We start from the raw sequence: 14,259 nt of genomic DNA, 5'->3' as shown, positions 1-14,259 counted from the left end.
ACTGATGGAGTATGAGATATGTGTGAAGATAATATAAAATGTAAAGAGAAAATCCGGTATTTCAAAGACGGAATAGTTTAATTTAAAAAGGGGGGTTTTGCTTTATAAGAGAGTAGAGATAGTATAACTATCCAAACAAACATTTTATCTAAAAACAAACAAAGCTACAATTAGTTTTGTCTTTTTATCACAAGTTTCAGATAGTTTTAGTTGTTTTGTCAAACATACCTTACATCCCACTTATAAGTATATAATTTAACTATACTAATAAGTAGTGTATCTTCGTTAATGTTATCAATTTTGATGTTGAAATTTGCAAATATTATATTCCAAAATAAGACCTTATCTAGTTACTGCCCAATAATGTAATACATTTATACAACAATGTCAACTGTTAATGACTTTATATATTTTTATAATTTATTGATTGTTTGAATATAGAAGTATATTGTCCTTTTTGCAGTTTGGCCTCTACCGCAAGAACCTTAACCACATAAAGTCCCATGCTGACCTAAATACACTACTACTTCACAAGATAATGACATTTTAATGCTTATCCTTTTTTGTTTTTCCATAAATATATTGTGAGTAATCAACTCTTTAGTCAAATAGCTCGTAATCGTGGTATTATTGTGTGAAAGACTTAAAACAGTAATATATTTGACACAAAAGGTAATGAGTAAATAGTAATTAAAAACTAAACTTTACTAGACAACTACTTGTAAAATGCAACCATTATTTTGATGTTTTGTAATTAGTTGATACGTACAACATCGTGTTTTGATATATATACAACCATTATTTCATTTGATTAAAAATGGATGTAGAATGTCATACATTCCTCCAAAAAGCTCATAAGTTAGTCATCATGTCGCTCGTTTCTTAGTTGAATGGTTGATGTAATTAGACTTGAGTTCTATTTACATGAAAGTGTCGACTTGTTTCTTTTTAATTGAAAATGGGCCAAGCTAACTAAAAATAGAGTTTGTTATACGGTTAAAGCTACAATTAATTTGATTCGTCTTGGCAATATATCCTTATTTAATTTAAGGGATAGTTGATTTTAGTCTACACAATATTTTTTTGTAGTTATGGTAAGTTTATCATGGTTTTGAATAATTAATATTCCAAAATGATTGAGAATATATATTAAAAGGATGTAAATTTAAATATTGTTGAAATATATTGGAAAAAAGGGAAATAATTGAAATAGGAGATTATGATTGGAAGCAAAGTGGGTCAGGAACACACGTTAGGGTTCAGGCAAACCCATGTGCCCACATGGCCCTTTTTCACAAACAAAATCTTCTCATGGTTTTATGAAACGGGGCATAAGCGTAAGAAATACAAAGAGTGTTTATATGTTTAATAATAGGATAAAAGATCAAATTTGCCATTTAAAATATGTGAAAGGAGCAAATTTGTCACCAACTTTTTTAAAGGCTCAAATTTATCATTGCATAAGTAAATTTGACACTCAAAATATATGAATGACTATAATTTACCATTGGTTTTTTTGAAATACCCTTATTTACCACTAAACAAAGTTACAAATGTAAATTTTTATAAAAAATTATATATAACAATAGGTAAATTTGTCACAACAATTTTTCACCTAATGCTCCGATTATTTCAACCTATTGTCGCATATTTCAAATCTCGTACATACATGTATGTACACATTCTTTAATATGTGAGACTCATATGAAACAATACATATTATGCCAACGATTTAATAAAATATTCAGTTATCAACATAACCAACTAAAAAGATGAAGTTGGTTACTTGAAATATTGTTCATATTAATCAAACATGAATCTAAGGTGTATTCATTTAGAGTTTTTGTGTGTGTATGTATTTTTATAGAAGAGTTCAAAGTTCCACGTTCTTTAAACTATATATTAAAACGTCATTTAGAACATAAGCGAATAATTGCAATGTTTATTGTCAATGTGGGAAATCTAAATAAAAAAAAATTCTTGTAGAAAGTGGCAAATTTGGTCTTATTATAGCTATTTAGTGGCAAATTTGGGCCTTTCAAAAAATTAATGGCAAATTTGCTCTTTTAACATATTTTAAGTGGCAAAATTGCTCTTTTAACCTTAATAATAATATTAATGTATTAAGTACGACGGTACGTAGTAACATTGACGTGTGGGGTAATTTGGGAGGTTCGAAATAACTTGGTTATCAAGCACAAGAGAATGGAACTTAATTCATGCGTTATTGAGTATCCGCACAATACGATAGTAGTATGCGATGATGGTGACGGTGGCTACATAGTTATTATTAATGTAAAAGTAATTGAGATAGATTAAAATAGTATAGTTCTTTTAAGAGTTGATGCATTTATGTTGTAAATAATTTCATTAATATTTTTATACGTATATCATGTGAAATAAATCAGTAAATAAAGGAAAAACTTAGTTTGGGTATGAGTAGAATGGGGTTGGAAAATATTTGGGGTATTTTTGGTAGATTTAATGTGTTATATTGAAAAAGTATTAATAGTTGAAGGTATTTTGGGTTTTAAAGATATAATTTAGAAAGTTTAAAAGAAAAAGGTAGTATAGTTTTTTTTAAGGTTGATTTTTAATTTTTTTTTATTGAAAACACATTAAAAAAAAAGTTAAAAAATCAAAAAGAATTAAAATAAAAAATAAATCACTACATACGGGTAGATTTTTATATATTTACGCATGTGAATAAGTGATATCTACAAATATATTATGTAATTTTTTTATGTTTTGTTTTTTAAAAAATCTTTTGATTTTTTTTAGCAATGTTTTTATATTTAAAGTGAATATAAAATTTTAAAAAAATTAAAAATAAGAAAACAAGTTAAAAAAAAATTCAAAAAATGAACTTTCACTCCCTTATCTTCTTAAGCTACATTTTATCTGGATCTTTACCATATATATATATATATATAAAATATTTGGGTAACACTCCGGTGAGAACATTTTTAAAATAAAAACGATAAAAACACTTAAAAACATCATTTTGATGCATTAAAAGTCCATAAAACTAACATAGTGCATAACTAAAAGTAGTAACTCCCAATGACGTCTTCCACGGGTTTTGGGTTCCAATACCGTCTTTGACGGTGTTTGGAGGAGGTTGATATGTAGACTACCTTACTACTACCAAAGGTAGAGAGGCTGCTTTCAGGTTATACCAAAGGTAGAAAAGGACCTCCAGCCTTGCTGGGCATGAGGATAGAACCCATTACCTTTGTTTCCAAAGGCAAAGGCTCCAACCACTAATCCAACCCAGTTTTTAAGTGCTAAAAAAAAATCACGTTTTTCGTTTTGTGCATCCATCTTGGATGCATATTTATCAAAATGATGCATCCAACAAAAAACGTGATTTTTTTTTATTTTGACGGATCAATGTGTTGTTAAACACTTAAATAATGATAATTAGTTATGCATTATGTCAGTTTTATGGACTTTTAATGCATCAAAATGTAATTTTTAAGTGTTCTCATTTGTTATAATTTTAATTTGGTTCTCATTTGATAGCTACCCTATAATATTTATTACTTATATATTTAAAAATATTCTTTTTTATTACCATTTAGTTATTAATATAATAGTATTTATTAAATTACCAAACTATCCTATAGCTTTTAATTAAAAACTAGTTCTCAACAAATTGGTGGTTCTCATTTTATCTTTTTACTATATATATATATATATATATGTAGAATTATTCAAAAATAACACATATGGCTTATGGAAAAAGATAAATTATGACCATTAGGATCAAATCTAAACCATTTTTTTTTCTCTTCTCAAATTTCAATCATTCATTTTTTTTTTCTTATCTCAAATTTTAACCATTCATTTTTTTTTCTCGTCTTCTATCCTCCTTCCTCTTCGGTCACCACCATCATCTCCGGCCACAACCATCAGCATCTCCGACCTCCACCATCACCACCAACTCTATCATCTCCGACAACTACCAGGATCATTCGGTAACGGCGACGCCTGAAAATTAACCCGCCTTATGGCTTATTGGCTAAAGAGGAGTACGTCACATCTCAATCCAAAATGTATTCGACTCTGGTTTAATTGAGGTAGATAACTAAAATAAAAATGAATAGTTAGAGTATATATCATTATATTTTCAAAAAAGTAAAAAACACAATTATATTGAATTTGGTGGTATTATATAACACCTCCCGATCTTATATTTATTGTACATGTACATATCCGGAAAAGAATAATAGTAGTGGATAGTGCCTCCATCCGTAGTACCTTCAAGGCCTCAAATATAAACCATAATAATAATAATAATACTCCGTAATAATTTTGTTTTTATTTTTATTTTCTAAAAGAACACCCACAAAACAAAACCAAGTGAAGTTTCACTATCATTCTTGGAAAATTTTGTATGACCAAAAATTCAAGAATATGAAAGAAAGCAGTAACAATAATGATGGGTTCGTAAGAGCAGATCAGATCGATCTCAAAAGTATAGATGAACAGCTTGAACGCCATCTCAACAGAGTATGGACTATGGAAAACAACAAAAAAAATCAGTCGACGGAAAATCAATATTCCGGTACCGCCGTCAAACCACCGTTTAAGTCCACCGTAGCTAGTAGTAAAGTTGAAAGGAAGGAATGGGAGATCGACCCTTCTAAACTTATCATCAAAAGTGTTCTTGCTCGTGGTACATTTGGCACCGTCCACCGTGGCATCTACGACGGCGTTGACGTCGCCGGTCAGTTTTTTTTTATTCCCTTTTATGTCTAGGTTTGGCTTAAAGTTTAATTCTTTATAATACCCATTTGCTAATAAAACTAGATTAAATTTTTTTATATTTGGCCTAATAATATACTCGTATTATTGGTGCTTAGACTAACATGTTATAATTATTTTATTGATATTACTATTACTGTTACACTAGTAGATAACATTTTTTTGCGTATTGTGTATATGTCTATCTATCTATATATGTTTGTGTGTCATTATTTTATTATTTAAGAATTGATATATTCGGTGTGTAAATAAAAAGGTGAAAAATGGTCAACATGAAATCCGTGACATATAAGTATGCTGAATGTTTGACTTTTATGTGATTCCAGTAACTACAGCTTTCATGTGATCAAAGTTCTGAAAATATGGATTATCTGTAAATTTTTTGTGTAATTGATATTATAAAAATTTATTTTGAGTAATTATTGTTTGATGTCATTAGTAAAACTGCTGGATTGGGGGGAGGAGGGCCACCGGTCGGAGGCTGAAATACAGTCGTTGAGGGCGGCATTTACACAAGAAGTGGTCGTGTGGCATAAGCTTGATCATCCTAATGTCACTAAGGTCATATATTTCGCTATTTCTATCATCTTTCATACTTGTTGAAACATGTTTCTTAGAACGATATCAATTTGCTTTTTTTTTGTAACTGAATCCTTCTGCAAGGTGATGTGAGACAATTGCGTTCATTTATAATCTTGGCCACATTAAGTTATTGTGCCGTTTTCTTATATTTGTTATTTTGCCGCTTGCTTAGACAGAGCTCCATGATATAGAATGATGAAACAAAAACATTTTTTCATCGGAGAATTAGTTCACATTTACATAGAATTGTTAGGTAATGTAGCCATATTGTTCAGATTTCGCTTTAATGAAGCCAATGCATCACTATCATGAAGTTGATATGCTGGTGAACCAAAAATTAAACTTTCATTTACTCAAGAATATAGTTGCTGACACTTTGATGCTAACAATCAGAATGAAATGTGGTAATGCAGTTTATTGGTGCAACTATGGGCTCTTCAGAGCTCCAGATACAAACTGAAAATGGTCAAATTGGGATGCCAAGTAACATTTGTTGTGTTGTGGTAGAGTATTTACCTGGGGGTAATTTGAAGTCATACCTCATTAAAAATCGGAGGAAGAAGCTCCCTTTCAAAGTTGTTGTCCAAATTGCGCTCGATCTTGCAAGAGGGTATGCTATCTCATATCTTTATTTTTTTAATTATAAGCTTATAGGTCACATAAATTACTTTATCAAAATCAGGATACTTATTATAAATGCTTCCGAATTCAATACCACATTTTTGTTTGTAGCGTTAAAACCGGGTACTAATTAATGTTTTCACCAATATTCGAAGAATCCCATGTCAAGTACAATTTGAAGTTAGTCTGGTTTTCTGCTTGACCTAAATAGGTTGGGTGTTTGTGAACTTTTACCAGGTTAAGTTACCTGCACTCCCAAAAGATCGTACACAGAGACGTGAAGACTGAAAATATGCTACTGGACAAAACCAGAACTGTTAAAATTGCTGATTTTGGGGTTGCTCGTGTTGAAGCCTCCAACCCAAATGACATGACTGGAGAAACTGGGACCCTTGGCTATATGGCCCCTGAGGTATACTCCTTATCTTTCATGAATGCAAACTTGCATCAGAACCTTTTTGTTAAACAGGCAAAATGGAAAGGTTGAAATGGGTTCAGGTTGAATCAAGTCATATTCTAGCATGGGTCGAGATAGATCAGGCTAGTTTTGGTTGTCTGGAAAATATTTCTTGGCCATTTTTTAAAATGAAATAAAAATAAAATCTGTATATATTTAACGCGTTATTGCGGGCTTATATAACGCCGTTACTACATTTCTGATGTATACTTTTGATATTCTCCGTATAATTTACGAGGTTGCATGCATTAAAACTTAAACTTTGAACTAGTTTGACCCGTTTGAGATGTCAAAGTTGGAAGCTCTATGTTTGGTCTTCTTGTTTTAGACTATTAATCTGATGTGTTTTGGTGGTTGTTTAAACAAATTACAGGTACTGAATGGTAATCCGTATAATAGGAAATGCGATGTGTACAGTTTTGGCATATGCTTATGGGAAATATATTGTTGTGATATGCCGTATCCAGATCTTAGTTTCTCTGAAGTAACTTCTGCTGTCGTTCGCCAGGTAGAATCTTTACCATATACGGCGTATTAAGATTTAGAAAATAACGCATGTTTTCCATCTTTTAGACATTTTCTTAAATTTTCCATGGTCTAAAAACATGATAAAAACCTGCAGAATCTAAGGCCCGACATACCACGATGTTGCCCGAGTTCACTTTCAAATGTGATGAAGCAATGCTGGGATGCGAATCCCGACAAGCGACCAGAAATGGATGAGGTTGTGACCATGTTAGAGGCAATAGATACAACTAAAGGTGGAGGCATGATTCCCGGTGACCAAGCTCAGGGTTGTCTTTGCTTCCGTAAGTCTCGTGGGCCTTAAAATACTTGCAGCATGAGTTGAGTAGATGGTAAATTCATATTTGATTGTCTAAAGATCCTGCCTGGTTTTGCCAGGTCAAAAAAGAGGTAAGAAATTAAACAGATTCCTAAAAGTGGGAATATGTTAAATGGTACATGTTTGTAGACTTGTGGTGTCATGCTACATGTTTGAATTATGTAATGTAAAGCTTCATGTTTTTATATTTTGGTATTTAAATCTGATATTCAGTATCTGTCTGTTTAATTAGAGATGAGTATACAATATAATTTAAGAAAATTGTTGATTGCAAAAAAAAGAAAAAAAGGAAAAAAAAGGAAAACAAATACAGAAGCAATGCAATCTCTTATTCCAAATGAATCCATTTCTTTTGATCCTTTCGTAACATGGCATCTCAACAGCTTCGACGAAACCCCTGAACACTATATGTAGGGATACGTGAATAACTGCTTGGCGACAACAGCTCTCAGTGTCACCCCACATTTTATGTCGTAAGTAACAGAAACCGGAAAGCTACCCAAGCTTGCTCAGAAGAATTTGTTTGCTTACATCCACTTAAATCCATAAACACCAATTGTTATTTTTATTGAAAATATACGTCCTTGATGCTTAGGCTTTTGAGCTTGATGACATTTGAACCTCACCTTGTTCGTCATCATCCCAATTTGTGGTACTGTAATAGGTTGCATACAATACGAGTTGAATTACTGCTGATAATGTTCCCAGAGCATTTGGAACCTGTCCGCGTACAAAAAAGAAAAATCAGAAATTATGTATAAAGTGATGATAGCAAAAGATATGGAAATATAATCATACGAATTTGTGACATGAAGAGATTGACTTACCAAGATGTAAGGATCGAATTGGAGTAGAGCATATACACACCAGACAATTCCGTTGGCAAAACTGGCTAGCGACAAGGTAAACGGCATGTACTTGACACTCTTTGTCTTGATCACCATTTTCTGTAATTTTCATTCATAGGATTCTAGTTAGTTGTGAGATCGAGTAATTAATATGAGCGACTGGGTAGTGCAACTTAGTTGTAGCTACAAAACAACGTACGAGCTTACCATGACGGTCAATGGAGATGCATACATAAGTATGTTGAAGACGATGCAAATTAATCCAACAATCATAGATCTTGAAGCGTGGGTGTGGAAGAACATTAATGTAATAACAACAACTGCAGCTACGAAAATGGCCTCGATAAGGAGGACAATGATGATCTTTTTCTGCATATTTGTTAAAAAGTGAAAGGTTTAGTTCAATGACATGCAAGAAACTGAAAGTATTTACTTAGTAGGGATCGAGTATATATTAATTAGATCGTAGGATAGGATAGGATAGGATAGGAGGTGATTGCGCACATACTCGACCACCCCAAGTAGAATAGGTGAAAAAGATAGTGATGAAGATGGTTTCGATGATTAGTCCAGCACCATTGATCGTGATGAGCAAAAGGCTATCCGGATGGATGATCGGGAGACCGTAGAACATCCACAGCGCACAATTGAGAATCGTGGCGACATATGGATCTGGCCTGAAGGCTTGAACTGATTTTGCCTTGATAATCCTCGCAAATGTTGGCCTGCGCGCAGTTATTTATATAATGAACATTACATGAATGCAGTTTAGGGGCTAGTAATTAAGTAAGCTTTGTGTACTCAAATGGCATTTAAATGTATGAAAGGCAAGGAGTGTTTTGTTAATTAGCATCATATAAAAACTAAGTAAATATACATATTATAGACTCCCAAAGGGTTAAATGTAATGATTAAATGTAACTAACATGTTATACTAATATTGTTTATAGCAAACGAAATATATATATCGAAGACGAATAATAATAGATAGTTTTAACTCGCTGGAATATATAAATCCATGCCGGGTAAAAAAGAGATGTTAAAGTTATCATTATAAATCGAAAATGACGACATTGTAATGTAATTAGACGGAAAAACATGAAAAACACATGGAACGTGTTAGTTAATTAGTAGCTAGTAAAAGGATTGATGAGAAAGCACACACACTGGGGAGAGAAAGAGAATTAGCGAAATGATGTTCCCTGCAATATCCCAAAAATGAAAGAAGTTAGACAAGATAATAAGCTTGTGTAAAGCAATGGTTTATCCAACCCCATTCGGACATTCACTAGCTCAATGGTTTACCAATCTCTCTTTTCATTTTTCTGTTTCTACCCTCTACTCTAAAGTTTTACTTTATAGCCCTTGTACTTTTCTTTTTAATTTATATACGTAGTAGTAGTAATTAAGGTTGGTACAATAAGTATATTCCAAATTTCGAAGTTAGAGGCGTGGCTTGATACCGAAGTTTGTAGAAAGAGCTACAAACTTGTGCGTGCGTGTGTGTGCGTGCTTTTTTCTAGTAGATTTAACTTTGGAGCTTCTGAAAATTGAAATGTCATTCGAAAAAACTACAATAAAATAAACTTAATTTTATAGAAAAGAAATCTCCAATTATTCAAAAACATATATCATCCCCGGCCTAATGTGTGTCCCAGACTTCTAGTTTGAGTGTGAACGTTGAATAAATATATATAGATTCTCGTTCACGGACTAGACATTGTTATATAAAAACTCCGTGAACAAATACAAAATTATCGATACTCGTTTTTTGCAAATACAACCAAACCCGCATTGTAAGCGACTCAATTGGACGGACGTGTATGCTATTACAAGCTCATAAGTTGGAAACCTCTATCTTTACAAAAATAAGTATATATAAGAACAAACCGAGTATTCCAACGAGGGTTCTCATTGCGTCGGTATCCATTTTAATTAGTCTGTTTCGAGTAGTAGTAGCTAGCTAGCAAACAAGAGAAAAACCACCAAGTGTACGTATACGTAGAACGAAATTATTATTTATTTCTGTGAAGAGTGAAAGAGAATTTTATCAAATTCAGAAAAGAAATTCATAAGACAAGCAACACAAAGTGGCCGGCCGGAAATGACTAATGATGATTAATTGGAGAATATATAGATATGGGGTACGTGAATTTAATTTATTGGGAAAACAAGTTGAATCAAGAATGAAATGAAGAATTAAAGGTCAATTAAGGTTGTACTTATATATATAATAATGCAAGCTAGACATGTTGTTTAACATGAGTCTTTAATTAGAAAGTCATAACATATCCTTCTCTTTCGTCACAATTCTTGATCTGACGTGTTTTCCGTACTACTATACTGTCCAGCAGTTTTCACTCTATGTAGTGTATTTGTTGCATGAATTTTATTCACAGATTAATACGTGCATCTATTCATGCACTACCATTCACTTATTTAATTACCCAATCGATCGATCATCTTACTTTAATTTGTTAAACACTAGCTAGACATATATATATGCATTTCCACTAATTAATTTCCCAGTTTGTCAATATATATATATTGGTCGATATGATCGGTCAATTTCTTTTGAATGTTTATATATATATATTTTGTGTACGTACATTTAAATAAAAATAGTAGCTCGACATTAAGATATGCTTTATTAGCTACTAGGTGTAACCCGTATATGATACACGGGTTAAGTTAGTACCCGTATGATAGTTAGAGACATTATTTTAGAGGAAAGACGTACATGCATCAAGTTCGATCTCTTCATAGGCCCATAGAGCTCTTTAATTGATTCAAGCTAGCAAAAATGATATACGTATTTTTGGTTGCATAAAATCAATAATAATAAAATTGATACATACGGCAACATTTTTAATGGTTTCAAGATAATAATTGTCTGAAGATATAAATAGAAGGCCGGTATGAAAATAATCCAGTGATGGTGCTACTACAGTGTACTATATTGTCAAGAACTAATTAAGTAAAACATGTTTTAGATTTTAGAAACATGAAAGTTGCATAAAATTACCTCATATGCGAAGACTTACAATCTTACGTAGTTACGCGATCTTCAATTAAAATTATAAAGATAGTCTAATCAATCCACTTACAGCATAATTGAATATTTTTGTAAGGGTATTAGCTTAATCAGGATTCGGACTAGGTTATTTATTGTTTACTTGACAACTTACTCGAGCCACAGAAAAAGAAAAAAGGCCAGAACGACCCAGCGGGTCACAATTACAAACATATTAAACATAAATTCGGGACTTATGCAATTTCTTAATTATTTGTTAATAATGCATACATTACCATGATTAGGGTTGTCCCAGAATATGCATAAATATTTCAAGACTGAATTGGCCTGACGACTTAAGAATAAAAAAGCAAGCTAGAAGCCTCTAAAATAGTAATTTGTATTTTACGAATCGATCACATGAATAATGAAGTGCCTCGTAATAAATCCGATACTTGCAACAAATAATGAATAAAATTATTTAATTAACTGAATAAAACTAGCTAGGAAGCCAATTAAGCGTATATTTTTTTCTAAAAAAAAAAAACTAGTAAGCCAATGAGTATTATTTTGTTATCTATGAAAATGAATAATAATAATAATAATAACAATAATAAAAAAATCAACATATTTGACTTTCACCATACTAATTAACTTCTTTACTAAATGTTGCGGTCTTTAGGCTTTCACTTCGTCTTCTCCACACCTTCGTTCTTCACAGCATCGTCGGAATTTATTTTCTTTTTCTTTCTATTTCATTTCCAGTAACATGAGAAACATAAGCCATATTCAAGAATAGAATGTGAAGGTAGGTCATGACCAAGTTTATACGTAGGTCCTTGAAAAAATTATCACATTGTCTCTATATTTTTTCGAAACTACGGTAGCGCTAGGTCCTACCTGCTTGTACTCTAGATAATTAATCTGTCCCTACGTGTTGCACACATTTATAGCGAGCTGCAAATTAACTGAATTTCCGAAAAACAAATTAGAAGACGTGAAGACATCTTATATGCCTCACAGAGAGTAGAGTACGTACATAATTGTACGTGGATAGTTACTGAAATCTTTAATTAGTACGGAGTAAAACATTATTGGGATATGATAGATATATCTAAGGTACGTAGAATGAAAATGATATTATCCGATCCGTTGAGGTTTTATATATGTGTGAAGGTTACTTAATTTTTGAGGAAGAGATTTCAAAGTCGCACATATATTAGTTATGAAATTATGAGTAATTTATAGTTTGAGTAAAGTATGTATTTGATTATATTTAACTAATTAATGTCTTATATAATACTTTGGGTACTAAAAAAACACACACACATATATATATATATATGCAAAGTTTGAATCCTTATAAACAATTTATACCAATTTACAGGCTAGCTAGTACTTACTAAGTGAAATTTAGGATTCTATAATAGCTTCACGAATAATCACTTAATTACTAACTACTATAGTATGTATTTTTAATATTATGTTTTGTTATGTATATATAATTTATTGTGATAACATTATTTATCAATTATAAAAAAAATTGTATATATATTTGAATTCGTTAGAAATTATGTGTTTTTTTTTTCTCGGTTCGGTATGAGTACTTAAATCACCCGGGCCGCCATTGTTTATTGTGTATAATAAACGTGTAATACATTAAAGTTGGATGTATATATAGATAGGATTAAAGACACCAAAATGTAACTAACTACGTCGAATGGTTATGTTTTGCAGTGACTAATGTGATTGGTTAATCAATGTAAGAGACTATGTATTTTGTTCACACGATATAAAATATGTATGAACCTTACAAAATTAAAACGTAGGTTATACATTCATTGATCCAAATAAAAAGGTCATTATATTGTTTGAACAATATTTTTAGTTCTTTATCTAATGTTTGTATAAAATAAAAACATAGGCTCATTGTCTCTAGTTTTTTCTTTACTTAGTGTCCAAAGTTTCACTGTTTCCTTGATTAACCATGTAATTAATCATAAACATTCCTCTTGTTTAACGTTGCCAACAATAATGATAAGTGCTTGCTCCGATAGCGCAATTTGATCAGCATGTGTATCCACGTTGGTGCAATGTATTGACGAAAGTATTGATTCATAATTTTCAGAAGATTATTAGATCTAGAGATGCCGTGTTCGGTAATAAACTAATTAATAATGACAACGAAATTAATGGAAGTGGGGTACGTCTCCCATATAGCTAGCCGGTCTTGTGTATTTCTTTTTTCGGCTTCCATGTATCAAAACAACAAATTAAGCCTTTTAAACAGATAAGAGTATATCAATCAATTCGATCAAAAGATGATGATCATACACTTAACTAATTAACTTCTTAAATAAGTGACATTTTCATATAGCTAGCAATCAAGATATAAGTAGACAGTTATTCCGAGAAATTTTTTTTTTTCCAGGAACCATCAAAACTCTTAAATTATTTATTGGAACACATGTTTTTTAAGTTCCTTTATAATTTATATATAACCGTTTGTTTCACATATGAGCGGAAACGTGAACAAATTCATTCACAAATTAACAAAAGACTATAAGGTAAAATTCATCTACAATAACATATACTTTAATAATATTTCAGTGTTTTAAAAATATATCATTAAACACTACATAATTTAGGAATTTTCACAAATTCTTACAAAAATGTGTTTTTGAAATAAGACGATAAAGATCGAATAAATAAATAAATAGTAAAACCCGATTTTAATCGACCTAATAAACGATCTCAAACGGACGTAAAACACCGTGCCAAATAATTTACTCTTATCATTTATTGGACCATTTTCGATCAACATACGATTTTCAACCACTTTTGACACTTCGATCAAGTTCACAAAGAGTTAGAAATATCAATAGAATATACGGTCTATAACTTAGCATCAACGTTTATTCCTAAATTATATCGATTTTAGAATTTAGATACATGTATATCTAGTGATTCTCCATATCCAGCTACGTACGAAAGAATTCAAACCAGTATATATATGTAAATAAAGTATATATATGTAAATAATTAAATACATATTAATTATAAGAATTATTTATTTTTTTATTTATCTATTTTGTAAAGTTAATTAGTTTCGATTCAGACTTGA

At 31.2% G+C, this 14,259-nt stretch overlaps 2 protein-coding genes across 2 annotated transcripts; one reads left to right on the top strand and one right to left on the bottom strand.

Moving 5' to 3' along the window:
* The first annotated feature begins 4,249 nt into the window (after nt 1-4,249).
* LOC122587193 (serine/threonine-protein kinase STY13-like) lies at nt 4,250-7,489 on the top strand. Its single transcript, XM_043759294.1, has 6 exons — nt 4,250-4,732; nt 5,210-5,331; nt 5,766-5,962; nt 6,211-6,385; nt 6,804-6,938; nt 7,053-7,489. Exons 1-6 carry the CDS (start codon nt 4,420-4,422, stop codon nt 7,257-7,259), a joined length of 1,149 nt encoding a protein of 382 aa, XP_043615229.1. The 5' UTR covers nt 4,250-4,419; the 3' UTR covers nt 7,260-7,489.
* A 66-nt stretch (nt 7,490-7,555) lies between these two features.
* On the bottom strand, nt 7,556-12,763 carry LOC122588293 (bidirectional sugar transporter SWEET5). Its single transcript, XM_043760408.1, has 6 exons — nt 12,752-12,763; nt 9,288-9,367; nt 8,631-8,847; nt 8,330-8,491; nt 8,102-8,221; nt 7,556-7,994 (listed from the first exon to the last, which is right to left on the bottom strand). Exons 1-6 carry the CDS (start codon nt 12,761-12,763, stop codon nt 7,866-7,868), a joined length of 720 nt encoding a protein of 239 aa, XP_043616343.1. The 3' UTR covers nt 7,556-7,865.
* Nucleotides 12,764-14,259: the final 1,496 nt, after the last annotated feature.

Source organism: Erigeron canadensis, chromosome 2 (assembly GCF_010389155.1).
Source record: "Erigeron canadensis isolate Cc75 chromosome 2, C_canadensis_v1, whole genome shotgun sequence".
NCBI lineage: Eukaryota > Viridiplantae > Streptophyta > Magnoliopsida > Asterales > Asteraceae > Erigeron > Erigeron canadensis.
Note: the sequence above shows the minus strand (reverse complement) of the source record. Positions and strands in the feature narration are given on the sequence as shown.

Coding starts and splice junctions, on each gene's coding strand:
- LOC122588293 (XM_043760408.1), bottom strand. Junction 8,848..9,287: donor ATTCTCTTTCTCTCCCCAGT/GTGTGTGCTTTC, acceptor AACTGCGCGCAG/GCCAACATTTGCGAGGATTA. Junction 7,995..8,101: donor AATTCGATCCTTACATCTTG/GTAAGTCAATCT, acceptor GTACGCGGACAG/GTTCCAAATGCTCTGGGAAC.
- LOC122587193 (XM_043759294.1), top strand. CDS start 4,420: ATGAAAGAAAGCAGTAACAATAATGATGGGTTCGTAAGAGCAGATCAG. Junction 5,332..5,765: donor ATCATCCTAATGTCACTAAG/GTCATATATTTC, acceptor GTGGTAATGCAG/TTTATTGGTGCAACTATGGG. Junction 6,386..6,803: donor TTGGCTATATGGCCCCTGAG/GTATACTCCTTA, acceptor AACAAATTACAG/GTACTGAATGGTAATCCGTA.